This window comes from Nanorana parkeri, unplaced genomic scaffold (genome assembly GCF_000935625.1).
Source record: "Nanorana parkeri isolate BGI_ZX_2015 unplaced genomic scaffold, ASM93562v1 scaffold2075, whole genome shotgun sequence".
Classification (NCBI taxonomy): Eukaryota; Metazoa; Chordata; class Amphibia; order Anura; family Dicroglossidae; genus Nanorana; species Nanorana parkeri.
Window position 1 is genome coordinate 115,996 of NW_017308343.1, and position 25,356 is coordinate 141,351.

The 25,356-nt window shown below is 40.9% G+C and overlaps 1 protein-coding gene across 1 annotated transcript in view; it reads left to right on the forward strand.

Annotated features, from left to right (window-relative positions):
- The window catches only part of LOC108800593 (putative ferric-chelate reductase 1), a 37,452-nt gene extending 15,338 nt beyond the window's left edge, over positions 1-22,114 (forward strand). The window contains exons 2-6 of the mRNA XM_018572573.1: positions 11,920-12,135; positions 16,165-16,295; positions 19,272-19,363; positions 20,797-20,929; positions 22,064-22,114. Of these exons, the coding sequence (XP_018428075.1) occupies positions 11,920-12,135; positions 16,165-16,295; positions 19,272-19,363; positions 20,797-20,929; positions 22,064-22,114 (623 nt within the window). The remainder of the gene's footprint in view (positions 1-11,919; positions 12,136-16,164; positions 16,296-19,271; positions 19,364-20,796; positions 20,930-22,063) is intronic.
- The last annotated feature ends 3,242 nt before the right edge of the window (positions 22,115-25,356 follow it).

Sequence of the window (25,356 nt, forward strand, 5' to 3'; positions counted from 1 at the left end):
CCTAGCAGGCCTTATTTCTTTTATTTATTTATGCTTGAATGCACAGTAAATATTTACCATGACATTTACAGTACTTATTTTTATGCTTTTTGGAAATGTCCACACTGTCACCTCCACATGATCAGTAACTGCTTAACTGGTTCTTCAAGGTTGCCCTCAAAATATAAAAAAACTGAACTTTACGTATCTGCCTGTGTCATTCTCACAAAAAAGTCAACAAATACTAAGCACATTTTCTGGTTCCCAGCCCTGTACAGTCATGAGTCATGGTGAGAATCTTATTTCAGATAGTTTTCCTCTAGGGCAGTGGTTCTCAAAGATCTATGGTCTACAGACAGCTTTAAACTAAGCTACAGATGCAGTGAGCCACCAGCCGATGCAGTGAGCCCCCTCACTCCTTAGTCTGTAAAAGTATCTAAAGGGAGGAGTGACTCTATGATGTAGTCCCTTTGCATACTCTTCTGCCTTACGTGACACCTTGTAGCTCCACCATGCCTTCCCATACTCAATTTCTCAATACTCCGATCTGCACTGCTTCATAAATGTGCTTTGCTCCTTTTTTCCCCCATTCTGCTCCTAATTTATTTTCATGAAGTCACAGATCAGACTCTTCTGCTCCACCTGCCTCAAAACACCTCAAAAAACAGCTTCCCAACTCCACCACCAAGTGTCCTTAAAGTGACACTAACCTCAGGAATTAAATATTGAAAATGCATTCAAGTACCATAACTATTAACAAACATGTAGCTTACTGGTGTATCACTCGGCTGTAGAGCCTCAAATTATCTCTTAACTCATGCTGACACTGTCCTTCCTTCTGGAGGGTGGCTACATCTCTCTCCATTGGGAGACTGCAATCTCAATACAAATTGGTAAACTAAACATGAGATTCTAGTCTACCACATGAGCGAGGCTCATCTCATTTGCAGAACATGGTCAGGAATGAAGACGAGTGAGCTGTCAGAGTCTGTTTCTGCTGCATGCAGAAGCATGGGACAAAAAGTAGCATACACTGTGGGAGCTAGTCTCACGACGTAAGACTTCTATAAACCGTTGTCACCTTAACAGTGAAAGGAAATCTCTTAAACATAGTCCACAATGTAATTAAAAAATCTGAGAGGAGTTTCAAGCCGTCTCCACTTTATCTAAAATGTAAATGTGACTGGTGTAGTGTAGTTATATGCGTTGTGAAAATCCAGGCAACCTCAATTATTTTCCAGAGAGTAGCGTTTAATTGGATCGAAGAAACAGATGAACAGGAACAATTCCTCCATTGTTAGGCTCAGGGGTTTCATCATCATCAAAGGTCAGTTTCTCAGCTTAGACAATCTGCATCACAAGCCCATGATGGAACTTCTGCCAGAAGAGATTTTCATTTCACATCTTGTCCACACAAGGATACTGAATATTGCACAGACAAGCTGACCCACTGTCCAGTCCTGGGTCTGACTCTGTTACATGAGTCATCTTCCACCATCTCAATGAAAGCAATGCTTATTGTCGCTGTTTTAGAAGCTCTAAATTCATGTTTCCTGGATTTCCTCCATTGTTAGGCTCAGGGGTTTTAATCATCATCAAAGGTCAGTTTCTCTGCTTAGACAATCTGCATCACAAGCCCATGATGGAACTTCTGCCAGAAGAGATTTTCATTTGCCATTTAGAGGCTTATTTTTGCAGCCCCACCTTGCCTTCCTTAGAGCAGTTACAAACAATTATAAGGACTGTCAGAATTATGAACTCTATCAATATTCATGAAGCATTGGACTGCACACTGTGAATTCCTTTTTATCTTTCTTTTTTCTTTCTTCTTTCAACCTCTTTAGTCTTAGATTTTTTTATATATCCATTAATATTTGTCATCTACTGTATCTTTACTTAACAAAAAAACCCCCAGAGAGAAACGTTAAAACAGAATAATTATTATCATGTGTATGTATGAAGTATGAGGTAAGATACTCACAATGGCTCTGTAGATCAATCTATACTGGGTGTCTGAGTATTTATACATTGACGCTCAGACTGGGTACATTAGGAAATAATACTTTGGGTGGTTGTCTCCAAATTTATAAGAGGGATGAGTGAAATGTATCACTCTAGATGTATTTTGAACTTTGTTGAATCAGTTGTTTATAATATGCTGAAGACTGTGACTTATATACATGTAAAGAACGTTTTACCTTCATGGCTGAGATACTGACAAGGACAATCTACTGCGCATTCATCTGGTTTGATAACAATGCCAAGCTGTCATTACCTACACCATCTTATGATCCTGTTCTGTGGGATATGATGTACTACTGGATGGTCCCAGCAACTGCTCTAAGGAAGGCAAGATGGGGTTGCAAAAATAAGCCTCTAAATGGCAAATGAAAATCTCTTCTGGCAGAAGTTCCATCATGGGCTTGTGATGCAGATTGTCTAAGCAGAGAAACTGACCTTTGATGATGATGAAACCCCTGAGCCTAACAATGGAGGAAATCCAGGAAACATGAATTTAGAGCTTCTAAAACAGCGACAATAAGCATTGCTTTCATTGAGATGGTGGAAGATGACTCATGTAACAGAGTCAGACCCAGGACTGGACAGTGGGTCAGCTTGTCTGTGCAATATTCAGTATCCTTGTGTGGACTGAGGAGAACTACAAGATGTGAAATGAGGCCCAACAGCTATATAGGCCGCTGATACTTATCATGGTCTAAAGCCATATTATCTAACAATTGTTTCATGTGGGTATAGGAGATGCTGGTGAAAAGAAATGTAAACGGTTTCAAAATAAGTAAATATTTTTATGAGCCATTGTGGAACAATTATTACCTCATAAGCCCAAATGTAACCCTTCTACTTGATAATATGCAACTGGTTTACTTGTTGTGGATCGATTTTGGGTAAAACCGATCCAAGTGGGTGTGTATGTTGTAAATTATGATTGAAGTAGATATATTAGGGGTATATTTTGGGTGTATTCTCATGTATTGCATTCTTTTAGCTGATTTTATCTAACACACCTATGCTAACAAGGTTTTTATTGTGTTAGTCTATTGACCAGTTGACCATCCTGTTTTGTTGATTGTACACAATGGAACAGCGGTAGGGAATTTTGTCAAAACCTGTTTAGTTAACTAACATCAAAGGGGTAATTAGACCAGCCAATCAGAATCCATTCAGTGTTAGTGAATGGCACTAAACTGTATATAAATAGAGAGCCTATGGTGGCTGAGAGGGGAGTTCAGAGTCATGAAGAGAGGCACAGAGGAGCATCTATAGATTGGAGATATATGCTGGGTAGTTAGAGTGGGTTCTCAAGGGACCTTTATCATCTGAGGTCTAGATATTTTACTCTGTATTACTCTGTTGGACTGTTCCTATTCATCTGTTTCTTCGATCCAATTAAACGCTACTCTCTGGAAAAGTACTGAGGTTGCCTGGATTTTCACAACGTAGATAAATATAAATATATATATTTGGGTAGATATATACTTATACTTCCCGCCATATATTTGAACACTATAACTGGACTTACAGTTTAGTTTTTAGTTGTTAAACCTCATAGCCACACCGCTGATGAAGTATTGGTGATGTAATGCATAGGGTGGAGCTTGGCAACTTTATCCCCGGAAGTGTGAGGAGACACTTGGTGATCAGCAGTGACATGACTGGATGTTTGGTTACATCAGTAGCTGTCTTCCTTATTTTTCCGGTTGTGTGGACAGAGGATCACTGTCAGGATTGGGTCAGAAAATAGGATTTTATAAGTGAGCAGTTTTTTTTTTTTTTTAATAAATGGTTTAAAAAGAGAGCTACACTATTAAGGGGAATTTATCAGAACTGGAGCTGACAAAATATAGAGCAGTTGCCCATGGCAACCAATCAGCTTCTCTCTTCAGTTTGTTCAGCTAAGATTTGAAAATGAAAGAGAGAAGCTGTTTGGTTGCTGTGCGCATCTGCTCCAGATTTTTGTCTGCTCCAGTTTTGATAAAACCCCCTTTTTGTGTCTTCATCTTCTTTTCTAGGAGCGGTATTACCAGAGGAGCCGAGAGATATCTTCTACTGGTGAAGCAGATAATTGTCCCATCATGTGTAGGCAGCGGTGTATTTACAAATGCTGCTGCCCTAGGCAAAACAGCAACGCCGCCCCCCTCACCCATGTAGGAAGGCATGAGTGACCATACTAAAATGTTTTAGTAATGGTGCTTATTAGAAGGTGAGCAGAACTCAGTGTGGATACGGAAGCATGGTTTTGAACTGAAAGTTCCTTCATTGATCCCTGGATGTGAGTAAAACACTGGCACACACCTATGATAATTGGATCACTTTACAGTGTTATTATACATTTCTACACGGAACTCTTAATATAATATCTTGTTGATGGACAATTTTATGTATTTGTTGTTGTAGTATGGTATATATATTTTAAATCACTGTTTCACTATAGCGCTGCACCAGTGGCGTAACAACCAGGACTGAGGGGGGGCACCGTCACGACCCCCGCTAAACGAAGCCATGGCTCCCTCTCCCTGACACGATCACCCAGCTGTCATCCGGCGGCCGCTCGCTCCTCCGAGGCCACTGCGAGCGGACCTCTACAGTGCCTGATTGGAGGGCGCGTCTGCCTGATCCAGCCAGCCAGCCCGGAACGCATAGCGGCGATCCGGGTTGGCTGGATCAGGCAGACGCGGCTCCCCAATCAGGCACTGTAGAGTGCCGCTCGCAGTGGCCTTGGAGGAGCGAGCGGCCGCCCGATGACAGCCGGATATATATATATATATATATATTTATTTGTGTGTGTTTTCACATTTTCACATTTAGGTGTCAGCAAGTACTTAAGTCACAATTAGATCAGTGTGAAAACGTATAACAACAATTAAATCACATACCTGCCTGAAAGTCTAAATAATACCTCCCTAAGAGGTCTGACTATTTGTTGGGAAGTTTACCCATTATGCGAGCTAAAGAACACATTGCAACAAAGTTTATTGACAAGTTTAGGTAGAACAAGTGCCCAGCCTATCATGGGAATGTTCTTAGAACATTTGTTTTCTTTGTGGGTAAATGTTCTGCCTTCTAGAGTAACATTCCACAATGTACAAGTTACTGAGACCATGACTCATCAAACCCTGCACTAACTATAAAAACAAATTATGCAAATTCATGACTCTGCTTTGCAAATCCATTATGAAGGTGTATAGTGTAAGAGCATTCCTATTTTGAATATATGCTTAAAATGAGGGGTTGGTATTGATTGATAAAACAAGAAAAACCAGTCAAGTCACTCTGACCACTACAATTTAAGAGGCAGGTACTCCACCTTCTTAAAAAAGCACCATCTAAAGCTTTACATTGAAACTATGTTGCCATTTAAGGCCCCATTCACACCTATGCGTATTGTAATATGCGCGTCTGTCACGCGGTTTTTTTTACCGCGATTCGCGGTAAAAAAGTCGTGCGACCGTCGCGCGATTCCAAAGGCTACTTGGCAGTATACAAATGGAAAACGCCCTACAAAACGGACCAATACGCAGCAAAAAACGCTCCGGGACCTTTTCATGCGTGGGCCGTTTTGTAGTGCGTTCGGGACGAGCGGAAATACGGACAGGTGGGAACGATACCATTGACTACAATGCTATTTATTTTTTTGACCGTTTTGTAGAGCGTTCATCGAGCGTAGGACGCGCTACAAAACGGTCAGGTGTGAATGGGGCCTTAAGGCTTAGAAACGAACTATCTCTAGTCATAATCAGTATAGCAGACATCTAAACTCTCCCGGATGTTCTGGGAGTCTCCCACTATTAGATAGCAGCTCCCGGACACCAGGGAGAGAAACATTTTCTCCCAGAAAGGTTTACTCAGAGTAAACCTTTCCGTGCTGGCTTTTTTTTTTCCCGACATCGAGGCCTCTGGCTGCCGTCAGTCAGAAAAAAAAGAAAAGCGGCATAGGAACTAATAGCGAGATTGCTATTGGTTATTGCAATCAGCAGAGGTGGACCTGAATATCTCCATCAGGTCCATCTCTGCTGACTGACAGCAGCAGAGGGCAGGTGCAACAGCCAGCTTGCAATTTGCTATTGCAAATTGAGATAGCCAATAGCAATCTAGCCATTAGTTCCTATGCCGTTTTTCTTTTTTTTCTGACTGACGGCAGCCAGCGGCCGTCAGTCACTTAGCGTGAATGGGGCCTTAGGGGAACTGTGGGGAAAAACACTTACTGCATAGTTCTTCTTTAATTATGCGCTGGATGCAGGACCCACCTGAGACCCCACACATACCTGAGAGTGATCCTGCAGAGCCCACCATAGATGCTGCACAGCCCATCTGATACCCTTTATAGAGGGCTCTGCAGGGGTAGGTGGGCTGGTCAGGGCTGCATATCTCTCTCTCCCCCCTTCTCTCTCTCTCCCCCCCTTCTCTCGCTCTCTCTCTCTCCCCTTCTTCTCTCGCTCTCTTCTCCCCAGCTCTTCTTACCTGCTCATCTGGCCTCCTCTTCTGCCGCTCGACTGGCCGGAAGTGACTTGATGTCACTTCCGGTCGGTCCGAGATCATTCAAGCAGCGGTGCTGATGGGGCCCCAGACTGCTCCTATGCCGCTGCATCGTCAATGCTGGGGCCCGGCGCTGCTAGGGCCAGGGCTCCTCCTCTCCTGTCACCGGCAGCCGATACTCATGTAAGAGTCCCGGCCGGGCCCTTAAGGCTGGCCGGGCCCCTTACATGAGTATCGGCAGTACCCCCCCTGACGGCGGCCCTGCCTGATGGTCATGAACCAGGGCAGGCAAAGACAACACATTTTTCTGGTTGTCTGTTTTAGGAGATCAGCTGCTTTAAATTGTATAATCCCTTTAAGCTTTAGAAACTGAGAAAATGTTCTAAAAGGGACCAGCCATTCAAAACTGATATACACAACACCTAACAGTTTTTATATAAGTTGGAGACTATGGCATAAGTCAGCTTGGAGTCAGTGGCATAACTACCAGGGTTGCAGGGGTCACAGCTGCGAAGGGCCCTGGAGCTCCAGCGCTGCCCTAAAATCATTAGTCTGTATTGTTTTAGCAAAACTGTCACATGGCACACAAAAAAGCACACCATTGTTCTCTTAATGCAACAGCAGCTCTCCTTTTCTCATCCTCATCCACTCCTGGCAGCAGACCCCCTATGCTTCTGTACATGCGGTATGCACATCCACCAACACCCCCACTCTGGGGCATGCAGTGTGCACCCCCTCTCGTGTGCATGTAGTATACACAACCACCAACTGGCTTCCCCCCTGCTCCGGTGCATGCACTATGCACAACCCATCCTATGATGCCTGCGGTATGTACCAACATCCCCATACCTGAAGCACCGGACTAGGGGGAAGTGGTGTGCGAGCTGCTGTCCTAGGGCTCTAAACAGTCTAGCAGGGCCCTATTTATGGCTGTCCAGAGCAGCAAAGGTGATGTAAGTGGATATGGGGGTCTGGGTCGAGAAGTGGGAGGGCAGGTGATGGTGGCGGGGGGAGTTGTGGGGGCCCATCTGCAGAATCTTGCCCAGAGCCCAATTAATATTAAAAATGGCCTTGTGGATGCTCCATAAAAAGGCTGCACTGCCCCCCTCAAAATTGCACATGTGGTACTGCATATGTGATACATACAAGAAAGTGGCAGGGAGGAGGCAGGGAAAGAGGAAGAGCAGGAGAGGGTCAAATCTGTGCACCATGTGCCCTTGGGTTGTACTTGCCAAAAGTTGCCAGTCAGCCCCTGTTCAAGCTTCAATAAACTATATGTTTTTTTTTTCTTTTGTGCCCATACTGTCCATGCAGACTGGGTTTCAGGAGGGTTATGTCTTTTGCTTAATGGCATTGTATTACTAGGAAACTACAAGTCGGCAGTTCAGCTGGGACTTGTAGTTCCCTGTATGATAGAAGGCTGTTTTAATTAATTCCTCATGAAAGTACTGGTAATACAATGTCATTATAGAAACATAGAATAGACTATAGTTGAACTTGAAAATTACTGTACTATAATTCCATTGTATTATTAGTATTTTCATGAGGGATTCATTAAAACAGCCTTCTATCATACAGGGGACTACAAGTCCCAGCATGCACTCACTGTCCCTGTACACCTCTCACATATCACCCAGTGAACTACTGCAGGGGGCTTGCATGCTGAACTTGTAGTTCCCTGGGTGATTTATATGTGGGGATGTACAAGGAAAATGAGGGCATGATGGGACGTGTAGTTCCCTGGAAGTCCCAGCATGCCTTTATTGTTATAGCCCCCCGGGGGCCTGGAGAGGAAGTAGAGGGCCCAGCCCAGTAACCGCCGAGGCCCCGACACTGCCTCCTGGGACTACAGCTCCCAGCAGGCCATTGCTCCGCAGCATGGGGTGGGGGGGCCCTTCATGGCTCCTTACACCGGAGCCCTGAGGTTCCTAGTTACGCCTCTAAACTCACCGTTAGATATCCTCACCCTTCACCCAACATATTCTTGATTTGAAGTGTTGAAGTTGACCAGCAAATATGTGGCAAATATGGATATAGAGCAGGGTCTCAAAGTACCGGCCCGTGGGCCAATTCCAGCCCGCGAACTGGTGCCATTTGGCCCTCAGCCAGCTGTCAAGTCAGGTATACCATACCTGACTTTGTGGGAACAGCTACTTGGTCTGCATCTCTGTCAGATGCAGACCACATAGCTGCTCCTGTCAGCTCTGGCACTCAGGAATTCCTTTTCGGCCGGAGCCCTGACAGTTCTGAGCTCTGGCCAAAAGGAACAATTAGTAAGGTCTGCACCAGACCTTACTAATCAACCACTGGATCACCAGGGAATGTGCAGGCCATGGGTCTTTCTCTGGGCAGGGGGGGAAGGAAAGGGGGTGGGGCGAGGGGTTAAACAATGGGGGGCTGTATTATTCTGCTTTAGTGTGTGTGTGTGTGTGCAGGATCAATGTATCCACGTAGATTGACTGCTCGGATCGGTCTGCTCAGATGCACACATGTCAACCTGACCAAATCGGTAGGTGTTGTTCCTACCTGGTTATTCATCCATTATACAATTTTGGTTTCGCACATCATGTTTACTGATTTTTCCAATTATGCAGATTTCCTCCATCTCCTGAGGAAGCGCTTTTTAGCGTGAAATGTTGGGAAAGTACGTGACTCCTCCACTCCGAATAAATTAAGCATTAATCATGTCTTTATTTCAAATCATGTCATCATATGTATTGTCCTAAATCAATCATGTATTATTGACCTGTAGATATAGAAGTGGAGTGACCCTCTTAGGAGATATCTGTTTGGAGGTATTTCACGAATGAATTTTATATCAATTAATTTTTTAATCACTATATATTTTTTATCTTCAATTGCCTTGGAATTGTCATTTGGTACCTTCAAAACCCCCCATTCTCTTTTTGTGATTACCATTGTTTCTAGGGGTGTGGTGCCTAAATACTCAGGTCTTGGCCATTAATTAATTGTAGGATGCGGTAAACAGATATACCTTACAGTTTCACCAGGAAATATATACCCAGACCCCTCCCTGTAATGACTATCAATAAGTCCTTTGCTCAGAGTGTTTGTCTGCTTTACAGTCACTGAACTGTGGGGAGGAGAACACAGTCTACCTGTACCAAGAACAGCAGTGCTTGTGTGATCACAGGTAAGTGTGCAACCCACAGCATAGGCTATGCAGAAAACACCACATACAATGACAATGATTTATAGAATGCCTGGGGACCTGCTGCATATATATGCGAGGGATCGCTATTTTTAGTATATAGCCAGACATTAAGGCAAACCAAAGTGACATTATTACAAAAGCCATTAAAGCCACTTTGTCTTTACATTTACTTGCATGCATCCTTGTTCACTGCCACAAACCTACAAGTTTCCCCGGTGGCAGTGCTAGCTTGCATGTTTGTACGCTGATCGTTTATTAAATCAGTGCGTATTTGAATGGCAGCAGATATGCATTCTTTCCAGGAGTGATCACTTTCACCTTTAATAGTTTAGCAGCAACTCTCTTCTCTTTGCTCTACTCTACGTTATGAAAATATGATTTTCATGTGGACCTCTGCTATTCACTATCTTGCTCTATTTTACTCATAGTGCCCATGCATCTCTCTTTGTATATGAATGAATATCTAAATTTAGAAAATTTCCGCTACCTCACCGCTCTCTGCCTGTTTTCACTTTTCTCCACCTGAAATGCTGTATATATATATATATTTATTTATTTTTACCCCCTTTTTCTCTTATATTTTCTTACCCAACCATGTATATAGGTAAATATTTGTGGGCTATTTTATCTATAAATCATGAGTTTATTAGAGTTAGCTACTTATAGACATACTGTATGTGTGCTCCGAAGTTGCCCCATCCTGATAAAAAGCATTGTCAGTGTGTTTGAATCCCAGAGCACAAAAGAAAGCATTTACTCTATTGGGATTGAAACTCACAGTTGCTATGTTAGTCTGTATACTGTGGAAACAAGCGTTTATAGGAAGGTGTATTTACATGCTGTATGTATGTTGTCTCTATACGTGTGTGTTTGCGTTATATATACAGGCCTACACAAATCAAGAATATTTAGGGTAACTCTTACCTGCAGTGATCAGTGAGATTCACTCCGGGTTCCCATGACTGTGTTCCAAACTGGTCAAGGAGTTCTATGCTGTAGCTATATAATAAATACAGTTTTTAGGATATTCCTGTTAGCAGAGAGATTTAGTACATTTCCCTTTTGTCCAGTATGATTCCTTCCCACAGAAGACAAAGCAGTATAATTACCTTCCCTAGAGATTTATTATCAACAATTGCTTTCTCTGCTTGCTAATACTGAATTAATCTGAATGACATTTGAGCCCATTTCTCATGCTTTGTACAGGGATATATGCTTGTACTCCAGGTGCCCTTAGAGATTAGATGATGACCTAATGTCTTTGAGGCATTAGTAGAACATAATTGCTCAGGTTTGGCATGGGTAGAAGTGATCAGACATGTTGTTTATTCACTTTTTCTCCTGGTTAAGCTAGCATAAAGAGGTGTTTGCAGCATGCCTCTTTCACCTTTCTCTAATGGCAAGGTAGAAATGGTTGTATGATAGGATCCTTTATCATAGTTGCTAACTTCTGCAAACACACATGAGGGACACTTTGAAGAGTATGAGACGTAAAATGTGATGCATGCCCACAAGCTGAACAAATGTGCACATGGCCTAAAAGCGTGGTCATTGAAGAGAGTGTCGCTTGGCTGCATATAGCTTGTTGGATGGCCCCTTTGTTATGTCTTAGACAAAATAGGGCTTGGGGGCACACTGAAGAGAAAGTCGAAGTAAAATTGTTGGCATCAGCAGTAATAACTCCCAGCAGCGGTGTGAATTTATACAATAAAACCCCCCAGCATTGGTTTCAGTGGATGCAATAATTACCCCTAGCATTGATGTCATTGAATTTAATAAAAAGCCCCAGCTTTGGCTTCAGTGGATGCACTAATAACCCTACACATTGGTATTGATAAATGCAAAACAAATATTTCCAGAATTGGTCAGTGAATGCAAAAGTATTTCCCAGGATTGGCGTCACTGGATTCAAACCTTCCAGCACTAGTTTCAGACAGTGGCGTCACAAGGGGGGTGCGGCCCGTACCCGGGTAAGACCATTGGAGGGGTGACACCAAAATGACTGAAATGACTAAAAAGTATAAAAAACAAAAAAGCAAAAATGGTCTGGATATTGGTGGTAAAAAGTGGGAAGCAGGGCCTGGCAGCAAGAGGCTAAAGCCACACATTCCATTTAGCTGTTCAACAACAGCTAATATTAATCTAAATGTCATTCTCATTAGCAAAAAAAAAAACTGACATTAATTAGTATAGGGTAAGTTATATTGTTAATTTCTTATATATATTTATGTAGTTTCTTTCTGTAAATATGTATATGTTTGATGTTTCAGATTCCATGCAGATGGATATTTCCGCTTCAGCTCACAGTATCATCATCCTGCTTATCTTGTGTCTTTATGGCTCCATTAATGCCTATCCAGATGGACAAGTTCAGGAGTCCTGCTCTTCAATGGTTCCTAATCATGGAGCCTCTGCTCAGACCTCCAATGCCCCCTACAGTTTGACTGTTTCTAAAACCACTTACAGTGCTGGAGAGCAAATCTCAGGTAATGTAGAATGATGAGTAAAGTAGTGAATACGTATGTCTATATCCATGCCTACCAGTTATTAATAGTAATTTGGAAAGTGGGCTTGCAATGTATATTATACTTTTAAAAGCAAACCTGTCGCCATGTTAACAAACATGGACCCAGGGTGGGCTCTAAAATAATAAAATCCATATTACTTGTCTGTTGGATGGTAAGTCAAAGTTTCCTTTCTTTTTACAAATGATATCGGTGCTGCTACTATCCAGCATATCCAAAGATAGAACCGGCAAAAAAAACACAAATCCCCGCCCATGCAACCTGGGTTTAGTATTTTGGGTGGTTCTATCCTGCATGTGCCAGATAGCAGTGGCATTGGTATAACTTGAAAAGTAATATGCATCTTTTTAGTCCATGTACAGTAACTTTTTTTAAATCTCTCTGTACTGGGATGCCACAATATTTGCTCTCCATATTATGTAATTTACTTCACATACTAGTAGAAAGCAGGCAGTTGTATAGTATAGCAATTCATGATTGTGGGTGATTTCCTGTACAATGCGAAATTTTCCTTTTACCTTTGCTTAAAGTGCATTTCCACTTTTGCAGCTGAATTGGGTTAATATCTAGTTTATATTAATTTCCATTGACATTGCATACCTAAAACAATTGCTGCTTGCATATTACATGCTGTATTCTGGAAAAAAAAAAGTTTATCTCTTTACTTACCTTACGTGCCTCTGGAATGCAAAGGGGTGGGCAGGTTAATGTTAACCCTGCCTGTACTGTTATGGCATATCTCTCTATCTATTGTAAACTAGATTTAAACACTGTCTGCCCTAACAATGGGTATAGATCTAGAAGCATTGTATGTTCATGTAAGGATACTCAAAGAGTCCCTAGTCTTTTTATGGGGACAGACAGAATTTCCTGTTACTAAATTCGTGTTCAGAACCATTCATTAAACCAAAAAATACATCTAATTGGCCAGAAAAGTCACATGCTCGATTCAGTTTCCTTTTTGAATGAAATTCGGACGGGATCTGAAAATCAGAAACAGAAATTCGCATTTGGACATATTCTGATGCAGTGGGATTCAGAAATTCGGATGTGTCAGAATGTCCAAATTTCGTCTGAATTTTGATGTCTACTGTAGGTTGTAAAGCCAACATTTTGGGACCAGCATGGTCACTTCCGCTCGGCGACACAGTGTTATTGGATCCTGCACAATTCCAAAACATGGCTATATGACTTATGGGACATAATAAAAACACTTTGATTCTTTGAAATACACATAGCACCATCCATAATTGTCACTATGAGCATCCTCAATTTGTTTTTGGCAAATTTTTGCAAAAAACAGAATGTTGCTGCCTTAAAAAAAGTGAGATGACTGAGGTCACCACCCTGTGATAAGCAGGGAACAGCATAGCATAAATGAGTTGCAGGTTGTGCAGCAAGGATTTGGCTTCATTCAGAGTAACAGCCTAAAGCTCTCCAGAGTTACCAAGGATAATAACTCGATAGTGGTAGCTCAATAACCAGTCTGGGGGGGATACCCTGGGTCAAGGGCAAAGTTGTACTCACTCAGTGAACTCTTTCCACAACAAAGAGAGGTTTGAGAGTGTTCTTTCCAAGAGTGGTTAAGAGCCATTTTTCTGTTTCAATAATTTTATTAAAGTTTAACACATATTAAACATAGGTAAGTGGTTGACGTTGCTCCAAAACAGTAGTTAGGCAGAGAACAATATACCCATAATAAATGCAATATTACAGCCTATGAATTACAAATTCAAGAGCAAGTGGGTGTCTCATCCTTAACCATGTGGTAAGATTTAACATTTTGTGCAGCTGCAAAGTTAACAGGACTACACCTCCTAGGAGAGAAGCCAGAGAAGGAGATTAAAATAAAATAAAATCTAAAAAAAAAAAAAGGTAGCGGGGAGAGACCCCACAGAAAGAGAGAAGAAAGAGGATAGACAATACGGGAAATGGTAATAGTATCCGTCACACTAATACCATTGGTGGGTCCCACATTTGGGCAAACCCCAGCACTATCACCAGAACCATCTGAATGCTCAAAACAGAAATCAGATTCTCCGGTAGCTCATTGGATCCATGTCAGGGTGGCGATATAGGAGCTAAGGTTCCCAAATACCCAGACATTTACAATAATTGTCCTCTAAAATACTGGAATACTGGAAAGGCATTCATTGAGCATGATATAATCAAGCCTATTTACAAATTCCACATAGGAGATTTGTTGTCTCTTCCAGTTGCCTGCCATCGTTAACTTAGCTGCTAGAAAAATAAACACGCTGTAGTTCCGGGTATAGACAGATGGAAGAGGGCATATTGAAGATTGCTGGAAACATGTATGTTAAAAAGGGAAATAATCAGTTTGAATATCTTGATCCAAAAGCGAGTGGCTAATGGGCATCGCCACCAGGTTAAGATCCATTTTTAATATACTTGGAGGCTGGATTGCTACCTTCTGTACTTGGATGCTGGATTGCTACCCTTAATATTAATATTGCTACCTTTAATATTACTATGTCTCTTTTTAATATGAGCTAGTTCCTTAGGATTAGGTAGACTTTTGTAGGGCAAGTTTAGTCTCTTGGTGAAGAAGGAATATAGTATCTTCCATGTTGTTATGTTTTCCTTGAAGCTTAGGCACGATAAACATTATCTCTTCCCTACCCCACTGTATTTGAGTCGTTAGGGAGACAAGTAAAGAATTATATTGTTGCACCACTGTAAGGACTTTTCTTAGAGTAGGTGCGCTAAAGTCTGTCATCTTCAAGATTCTGGAAACTCCTTAGTGTCTCTTAATGTCTACATGTTGCTTTGCATGGTTTCTTCACTGGAGTATGGGAAAAGTGCTCCGGTTTTGCACCTTCATCCTTCATTTTTGCTTGGGGGGAGGGGGAGTTGCATCACTCTGCAGATCAATTAAATATTGATTCAAAGGTTGCTACACCTGATACATGTCCTCCTGGGAAGTTTTGGTTATCTCATTCTGTATGCAAGCATTGCAGCAAAAGTTCTGAGCAGCCACATGCTTGGTCAAATAGGTAGCAGAAGACATTGAAGAAACAGTGCTAAAGGATAGGACAGTCACTCCCAACATCCGCTTACACTGGAGTTAAGACAAAGTCCTTCAAGTCTCTAGCATTTAGTTTCTGAACATCGTAACAAATTTACAAAAATAAACTGATTGCATAGGTCATGAAGCATTCGATACAAGTTGTCAAAAGTTGTCTAAAGCTATTTTTACATCAACAAAAGCCAAATTTAACTTGTTGCTCTTTATAGTGTATCAATTAATTAATGTATTACATTACTAAATAAATATTTTATGTTCCTTCATGTAAAAAAAAAACCTGCACATAAAGCAATGCAGAATGTTACCCATCAAAACCAATTAAAAAATTCCCAGTATTTAAATCTGAAAGCAATGGTCACTGCTTGAAGGTAATTCGTTATATTCATATCATGCAATTCAGCCATAATTGACTTGTGTGCATCTGCATCTGCCCTCACGTACTTTCTATGTTCCTTTTTATCTTTTGTTTTTGTTTCTTCTCCTTCCTAGTCTTCCTTTCATTCCTTTTCTATTCTTGGCCCCTTCTCTCTTTCCTCCCCTCCCCTTCATTTTCCCAAGCCACACCCCTCCTCCACTTTTTTTTTGTTTCCCTCCCAGTTTAGCTTTTTCCCTTTTATTAACACGGCCACAGTATCTCTCAGCACATGATGGTCCTTCAGTTGCTATGATACTAGACCTTAGCCTATGATGTCTAATATATAACTGTGATGGCTGATTTCTCTTTGGAAGTGCTTGTGGTCACCCATACGTCTATATGTCTTGGATCACCATGTCCAGCTGTGTCAGGAGGTCATATGTTACTATTTATATTTGCTTTGTTATCTTTGCATGTCCCAAATAAAGAAAAAAATATATTAAAAAAATAATTTGATATTTCTGTTTCTCTGTTGCGTTGTACATTTTGTAACCTAAATATATTTTATATCTTTCTTACTTTGCAGTGACTCTGAGTGGAAATTCAAAATTTGAAGGATTCCTAATTCAAGCCCGCTCAGGCAGCTTAGAAACCCCCTTGGGCTCCTTTCAGCTCATAGACAGCAGTGCACAGACCCTCACATGTTCTACAGCTGCAGTAAGTATAACCTATGATGATAAATTAGGTAGACTATGCAAATGTGGATGCTGAAGAAGTATAAGTGACCCTATTACTAGAGCAAAAACATTAAAATACAAGCAGCCTGAAAAAGAAGATTAGTAATACTTACCAGTCTAGCAGGCCGTTACTCAAGTTTTTCCTACCTTGCAGAGCTATGGCTACTAGTCCAGTATATACCATGCCATGCCTACTACTATGCAGTGGTTTTACCTTCTAGCTACAGGACAGGACACCAAGACTGTCTACATATGTTACAATCTGACTGTACAATTTCCATGTAATATAGTTTAGATTTACCAACAACTATGTTGTATGAATGGCTACCTACACTTTCCATTTAGCTTATATTTAAGTGAGTAGGTTCTCTCACTACATAGTTATTGGTAGACCTTAAAGCGGACCTTTACACTTAAAAATCAAATTCTACCAATGCATCCCTCTATGTTTGATGATTAATAATAACATAGACATGTCAGATGTAAACTGCTGAAAGTTTGAAATACTTACACTTGCAGAGCATTCACTTCCTGCTTTGAAAGGGCAAAAAGACTTCAGTTTGCCATAACAATGCACACTGGGATTGCATTGTCACCAGCAGGGCATTGCTGAGAAATCTCATCTGTAATCTCAGGAGATCTCAGGGAAAGGCATTTTCCTCCCCTGAGATGAGGTGCATGGTCACATGTCCTAGTCACATGTCTAGTCACATTTGCCAGAAATCCAGGAAGTAAAAGGAGAGCTAGTAATCTGACCTTAGTAAACATGGCCACTGCCAGAAGACTGGGGAAGAAAAGAGAAATAAGGTATGCAAAGAATACAAAGCCGGCAATTATCTAGAAGTATGTGTTTGTAGATTGTCATTACTAAACATTTCTAAAGGTGTGTTTGCTGTTATTGTAAAGATAGGGGTAAAGGTCCACTTTAAGAACATTTGTACAACTAGATGGTAACACGTATGAGTCCTTAAAAGCTGAACTCCAAACAAATTTAAATTATAATCTCCAAACAGATCTACCGTAAAGACACAAATTAAATCAAATGTATTGTTAATGCAAACAGAGTAAGCACCTGAATCTGAATTGGATTTGTATAAGTATCTTGCAGTATATGGTAATAAGAAATGAGACTGTGAGAGGGAGAAGAAGCACACAGAGCCAATCATTGTGCTGTAGTTCACATGAGCTAACAGGGGACATGATGATATAAGTCACTAATGAAATTTAAAAATCACATGAAGAAGCTCTGGGGTAGCATTTTGTATTTATGGACAAGCAAGAGGCAATTAATTGCATACTGTAGCAATCTTACTTGAATTACTTTATAATTCTTATCATCCAAAACAATCAAATACACATGTAGGATATGCCTGTTGGACCAGTTTGCTGGAGCAAACTGGTTGATCTGTGTTCCCAGAAAGAATAATAGTACCAGGTTTCTCAGAGGTAATTTAATCTAACTGTTTGCTATAACAAATACAAGGTTTGGTGACAAATTAGTTCTTTTGTCAGACTATATATACGCCCTCCCTTAAAGACTCATTCAGGCAAGCTACATCTTGTTTCCTGCCTAGGTTATAATAGCACTGGAACATTAGGGGACCATTTACACCCAAACACCTACACGTACTGGTGCATCGTGTCAACGCGTCATTGATGTACCTTGTTAATGTTCATTTTATTAAAACAGCCAATTGAAAATAATGGGCAACAGAACATCCAAAATATTGACATACCACATTTTTGTTTAATGCAGTGCACCAAAACACACTGTAGTGTATTACCATTAATTGTGGTGCACTGCAAAGCATGTGCGTAGGAGGTGCTTTTAGTTAGTGCTTTAGGGTACCTTTGAAAATTAATGGAACCACACAAGTTAAAGCATGTTACATGTGTTACATATCACAACTGAAAAGTAAGAAAGGGCTCTAATACAGAATTGGGGATTAACCCTTATACACACAGTGGACCATGCCTGAGTGATGTGTGTTGAAACAGCCACTTGTAGTCTTCATTTTAATGAAAGCAGGTTTAAAAATACTGAAACCTACTATAAGTAAGCAAAAGCCTATATAAAATATAAGTGACTGGCTTTACAGATTCTTTAAATGCAAATAGCTGAATTTTACTTGGTATCAGCCTCCTGCAATCCCTGCACAGCATGGAGAGCGAATGGCAGTACTTGGAGCCAATCAGGTGCGCAGCATGCACATATTACACTGAATCACTGAAAATGGTGACAGGAGGACAGAACAGTAAGCAGAATAAAGCACTCATCATCGCTCATCATTTACTGACTATTCATTGTCTGGCTGTGTAAATCTCAGGACTGTATGGACACAAATACAAATTCTTTTAGCAGACAAAACAGCACCCACACACCCATCTATTTAAATTTTATTTTTTAAAATTTTATTTTACTTAAGGTTTAATTAATCCCTAACAACAAATGACTCTAATATTGCTTCCATTTGGTCTGTTAAATATACCATAGAAAGTGTTTTACTATATCTGATTGATCAGTTAAATAAATACCTGTTGATTCTGCCAGAAATCCAGAGATGGCCTGAGTCCTGTGCATGCTGCCTGAGTTATCGCTATGAGTCTAATCGGCCCTCCAAGTTCTCTTAGTGCACTACAGAACACCCCCACCCTGTGTTATTAAGAAGAGGAAAGAGAGAGCTGGAATGAGCTGGCAAGATTTTTTGCAATTTCAGTGCATCAAAGGCACTCTATTGTCAGCCCACAACAGGAAATGAGGAGTGCTTGATCTGCCAGGAACAATTGGTATTTCTCTGTACTTGCAGGTTTTTAAAGGGATAAAATATAGGAAATTGTGCATGTTTTGCAGAGATGTACTGCATGATTTTTTTTTTGCCCTGACATACACTTTAATGAAATGTTCACCACAGAAAATATGATGGTTGTTATCCCACTGCCTTCCTTTGTTTTTCAGAGTGCAGTGAGTCAAACATCTAAAGCCTCAAAATCAAATGTGCAGGTGAAATGGTTGGCCCCATCAAGCGGCAACTCAGACATAAAAATAAGGTGCGTTTCTTTGCAAGGGCTTTGTTTTGAATAGACCGCTATCTATCAGTTGTCAAGATAGGGACACATTATTACTGATTTCACATTTAGTGCACACTAATCTTTAAAGCTGCATAGGTTCCAACATGGTTTATAAAATGGAATTGGTATTCTCCATATACTTAAAGGATATTTCCTTTTTCTTCATTTGTACAATGGAGTTTTCAGCTCTCAAATAATGATTCTTCCTGAGAACTAGCTGTGTAATTAGACCATTGGATTTCAGGTCCCCCAAACTGACACACTAATTATTTAATTCCTTAAATAAGTACTATTGTGGTTACACTGAATCCTACAGTACAGGTGTGGTGAAGCTTAGCTTGCAAAATTTAACTTTAGACTGGGTTTTTGAATAAAGAAGAGCCCTGCCATGGTATACATAAAAATCAAGGAACTTTTGCAAACCCTGAGAATGATATGAGGAAATATGTGCCCATAAATTATATTATCCCAATTGTACTTTACTTCTACACTCTTAACACACAATAATTCTAGTCCACTCACAGAGAAATCTGAAATAATCAGATCCATGTGTTATGTTTTATTTTAACAACATGACTAACAACTAAGAGATCTAAAGTTTCTTTTATCAGTTCATTAGGAAAGGGATAGTATGGGAGGCTAGTAAATTTTGCACAATCTGGCCAATTATAGTGACATATTCTGACCTACTAAAAGTACTGAAAAGCCCTGTACCCATGCATGTGGGCTGATATCAGCACAGAGTGGGTCTTTTACACTTGTGATGCAGCATTTATGAGAATACAAGCGTACCTACCGGACTAGTATCTTCAGCTGGTATCCCCATTTGTTAACTCATAAAAAAACTCCTGGTAGCTTTAAACCACCAGTAAGGTGCCCATATACTATTCAAATTTCGGCCAGGTTTTTGAGGAACTGGCCGAAATTTGCAGTGTGTGACACTGTCGGCACCCTTTTCGATCGACATCCCTCGATCGGTGGATCGAAGAAGCCAGCCAGAAAATCTTCGATCGATCAGAGCTGGAAGTCAACGAGCTGCCCGCTCTGGTCGGGTATTCTGACAGCCTGCTGTATGTAGACAGCTCGGCCGAGCCGCTTGGCTGCTGTATGGGCTATTGTGAGTAGCCTGTGCAGCAGCCCTTCACTTCGACTGAACTGGAGGGCTCCGGTGGCCAAAGTGAGCCGAAGGATTAGCCGATGCTTTGGCTTAATCCTTTGTGAATAACCCTCTAAGTCTATTCTAAGAAGGGTAAGGGGATAAGAAAATAACAAAACAAAGCAAAACACAACACACTATACAGCTGCATTGGGGGGTTGCTTATAATAGCTGGGCTTCATATTATGCCTGGAATTCACTTTGCATTTTACATTTATATTTAAATTAAATAAAATGACTATATTTCCTCTTCCAGGGCGACTGTGGTGCAGTCAGAGAAGGTCTTCTGGACTAATGTTGCAAGCTGCACGATCACCTACAACTCAACATCCGCAAGTGTATCTGGAACAAGTTGCACTAATACTGCAAATCCTTCTTTCAGAATATCTGTAAGTATCATCAAGTATATTTCGGGAAAATCCAATCATGATCAGCTAACCCTTAAAAAAATGGGTTTTAAATACCCTTGCTGCTATGTTTAACAAATACCACTATTAGCAGGCAAGATATATCCTGGTTTTTAGTGACTAGTGCTTTGTAGATTATTTTTGTGCAGGCCCAGATGAGGGTTCAAGTTCAAAATATTTAGGTGAAAACTCCAATCAAAACTGGACCATTGTCACTGGAGCAGGAAGTGAGAGGAGATGTCCTTGTCATGGGCACAGATAGTAAGAACAAAGGTCTCTCTGAGGTTTTTGGCATCCCCTACTCCTTAAAAAACTGAATACAAATTAGGATGAACATGATATAACCTCCTGTCCTGCCATTAATGGGAAGACTTCCCTATCTTGCTACCACAGTTACCACTGCCAAGTGAAGAGAAAGTTCCCCAATGGGAACACAGCAATAACATTTTCTTTAGTATCGTGAGAAGTGGTAAAAATCTTTGTGATGATTTTATTGAGGTCTTTGTCCCATTAGTGAGGTTTCCCACAACTTTCTGTTCAATTGACAGTTATCATGGGGTCAGAAGGTCAGGGGAAACATACCCAATAAGGGCCACAGACAACACTGAAAATCTCAGAAAAAAACTCTTAAATGTCTCACCTTTTCCAAAAAACGAATTTAACTTTCAGGGGATGATTCACATTACAAGATGGCAAATAGGTATGTTAGACCTCACCCACTAAATATAAATACATGTTTGGATTGCCCTAGCCTACACATTTATGTCCATGACAGGTGACCATGGTTAGACACATCCACCACTGGTGTTCTAAGGCGAAAACCTGAACAATTGGCTAAAATGACACCCAGAGAATGGTTGGCTGTGATTTTCTGCCGATATCCACAGACATAAACATTGTCTTCTCAATATGCTACATAAACTAGGCAGATTATAGCATATAGAAAACTATAATAGCTGAATAATGCTCCTCTTATATGCTGTCATTCTTGTAAGGGCTGCATTAAAGTGAAACTCCAGACAAACAGCTAAATACATAAGTGAAATATATTTTTACATATAAAAATTCTCCTATACAGTATCAGAACTTCCTAAACAGTATTCATTTTTCTTCTAGGCTTCTTTCCAATTTGTGATGATCCTGATTGTGGCAATTATGTCGCTCTGAAGGCAGTGTTCTCTCTGTCAGTCTGTGAAATGGCTTAATGGATCAGATGTCAAGACATTTACAGTGAAATACAAGCCTAATCCTAACATTTTAGCTGTATAAATCTGAATGCAGTTGTGAAATCGCTTTCATCGTATTTTAGTAGTAGTGTGCTGTGTTTGATGCATTGTAATTAGCTTCCAAACAAAAGTGGGCTAGCAATCCTGTAATATCATGTAGTTTTGTCCAAGTGTATACAGTATATAGATTAGTAGCCTGATCATTGAAAAATTTATGTAACACATATTTAATTATAGTGTTTCTCAAACACCAAAACCTTAAGGCTCTACTTGCTGGACTTAGACCTCATGCACACGATGTTAAAATCTGCGGTTTGAGATTCCTGTGGCAAGAACCTATGAATTCTTGCGGAAGGAATTCCAGGTGTGTTCGCACAGATGCAGCCTCTGTGCCCATTCAAGTTAATGACAGGTTGACAGCGTCCAGATCTGTCCATGACTGTCCGCATATAATTGTAGACGGACGCAGAGAGCTTGTGTCCCGTGACAAACATCTCTCCCGTTCTACAGGTAATCATATCATGTACAATTATATGTGGATGAATGGGCGCAATGCTGCAGTGTACCCTGTACATGAGATTGGAGAGGCAGTGTGTGGGTGCCTGAGTGTCAAGTTTCCAAGTGCCAGAATTGTCACATGCAAGGAAGGGGAGTGAGTCACATGATCCTCTTACCTTAAAGTACCAGGTATTTTCCACTCTTGGTGGCTGAATGAAGTTGCTGGTGAGGCCACAATTAAAGCATACATGTAGCTTTGCCCATATAGGCACAGCACAGATTCACTTTAAAGTAAACGCTGGAACAATAACCCAAAATATATTCAATGAAAATTTACACTAAAGTAAATGTGTAGTGTGCGGATAACTTATGAAAAGTTGTTGGATTACAACAGGTTGCATATGGCACCACAATTTACAGTCATGGTAAAGTAAGTCCTCAGTTCTCAGAATTCCACCAGAACTTGCCCTTTCAGGTATTGAGATAATAGTTATACCCTACCTACCAAACGTGCAGTAAATGCAAAAAAATTAGATTGTATGATTACACAAAGCCAACAAATTAAGTGGGTAAATGAAGTGGGTCTGGAAAAGTATATTCAATGTAAACTTCCAAACTAGTACAGTACAATAAAATATTTTTGAACTGTACCTAACTAGCAGATGTAAGATATATTCACACATTACCTGCTTATTTAGGGGGCCCAAGCCCAGAAAGCTGCTGGAACCCAGGCAGCCTTTCTAACCCAATGGAAATGTTATTATCCATGAAGACCATGTTTGAGACATTTAGATTCAATTTAAGAGTATAGCCAAACGATTTTGCACATCATTGTGCAGATGCTAATAGTTGGTTTGTTTTAATATTAATCTATTAAAACTAATATTTTAATATATATCAATGAACTGAATTTATCTGCTCAAAAGGACTGTCCGAGGGACCAGGGGGCACATTTCCATTTAACAAAAGAGATGAGGGAAAGCTTTTGTTTTGGATTTGTTGTATAACACCACATGTCCATTAATAATTCAAGTTACGAGCATGTAAAGTACAAACCCCTGTTTGTTTGGGCATGGAATACTTTTATATTAGGGTGAGGAAATGAGTCCTTGTACCCTAGGGAAAGGGATTTTGACTGGCTGGAAGCCTGTCTTTCCCCCCTAGTTATAGTTATTGGCTATGCAATATAAAACTGCAAATGGAAAAGTGGAGTTATCCCTTAAGTTCTTCAAAGGGCTGGGCAAGAGAGAGTTAATTATAAGGGGTGATGGGCAGGAGCATTGCCTTTTTAACCCCTGGCTCCTTCACTGAAAGATCCCTCTCTCCCATATATGAAAAAAAAAGTCAAGCCAGTGGCTGCCGAAGTCTTGTGTCACGGGAGCCACGTACCTGAGGTGAGACCGAAGTAGTGGGGAGGCCTCCCTTGCACCTCAGGTCCTTGAAGTCTCTGGAGATGGAGACAGAGACTTGGTGGACACCGAGTGGCACGGGTGGCAGGGGTGCGGAGCACCGTGCAAGCCTTAGTCCGAGATCCAAGCCGAGGTCAAGTTCACTCTGGCAACGAAGTACACAGGGGTTAATCAGAAGAATGGTCGAGATCCAAGCCGGGGTCGGTTCCAATCTGGCAGCTGAGTACAAAAGGGGCAAAGAAGTAGAATGGTCAAGGTACAAATCTGAGGTCAATGGCAGGCAGCAATCAAGAGTAGTCAAATAGGTTTCCAGGTCACAACAAGTTCAGACAGATCACACACTAGCACAGGAACAAGGGGGGACTGAAGATAATCCAGCAATTTGGCAGTGTCTGGGCTGGGCTTATATAGGGAAGTGATGATTGAAGTTTGAGGTCACTTCCTGTGTGCCTCCTGGGCATTTTCGCGCCTTTTTCCATCAGGTTGAGGTCACTTCCTGTGCGCCTCCTGGGCATTTTCCTGCCTTTTTCCATCAGGTTAAGGTCACTTCCTGTGCGCCTCCTGGTCATTTTCCTGCCTTTTTCCATCAGGTCTTCTGCGCATGCGCAGGTTGGCGCACTGACGGGTCTTTGGCGCATGCGCAGTTGGCGGGGATTTCCTCTTGCGGAAACACGCCATTGGCGCATGTGTAGTAAGCCCTGGACTCTTACATCTTGTGATGTCTAATGGAACTTGTAATTCCACAATAGCTGGAATGCTGAAGTTTGGCTACCCCTACTGTAAATCAATAAAACTGTGGCCTTGACCTTCAAACCATTAGTTTCTGTGTTCTTTATTAAACAAGCGGGGGCAAGGTATTGAGTCGTGTATGTTTCATGTCTCTTTTTCTCAGCAGTCATAATTGGTCATACAACATTTTGAACTTTTATCAGGAAAAACATAAAATCATTTAAGAGTTTTTTCCCCAAACATCCAGTTCAAAATTAATGTTTGCCCAAGCTATTTGTATAGCAGTTGTAAGCAACACTTGTTTATAGAGTTGTCTTCGACAGGCCATTTGTTGTATAAGATATTGCCCTTTTTTTAGCATGATCATGTGAGGAATTCAAAATATACACATCTCAGCCTAAGATCAATTTGCGGATTAATGATTGAGCTCATAGTTTAAATGTGTTCAAGCGATTAACATAATATAACATCTCTCCCACCCTAACCTACCCAAATATATGGCGATATGGGTAAAGGAGTTAAGAACCCCTATAGATTTGGAGGAAAA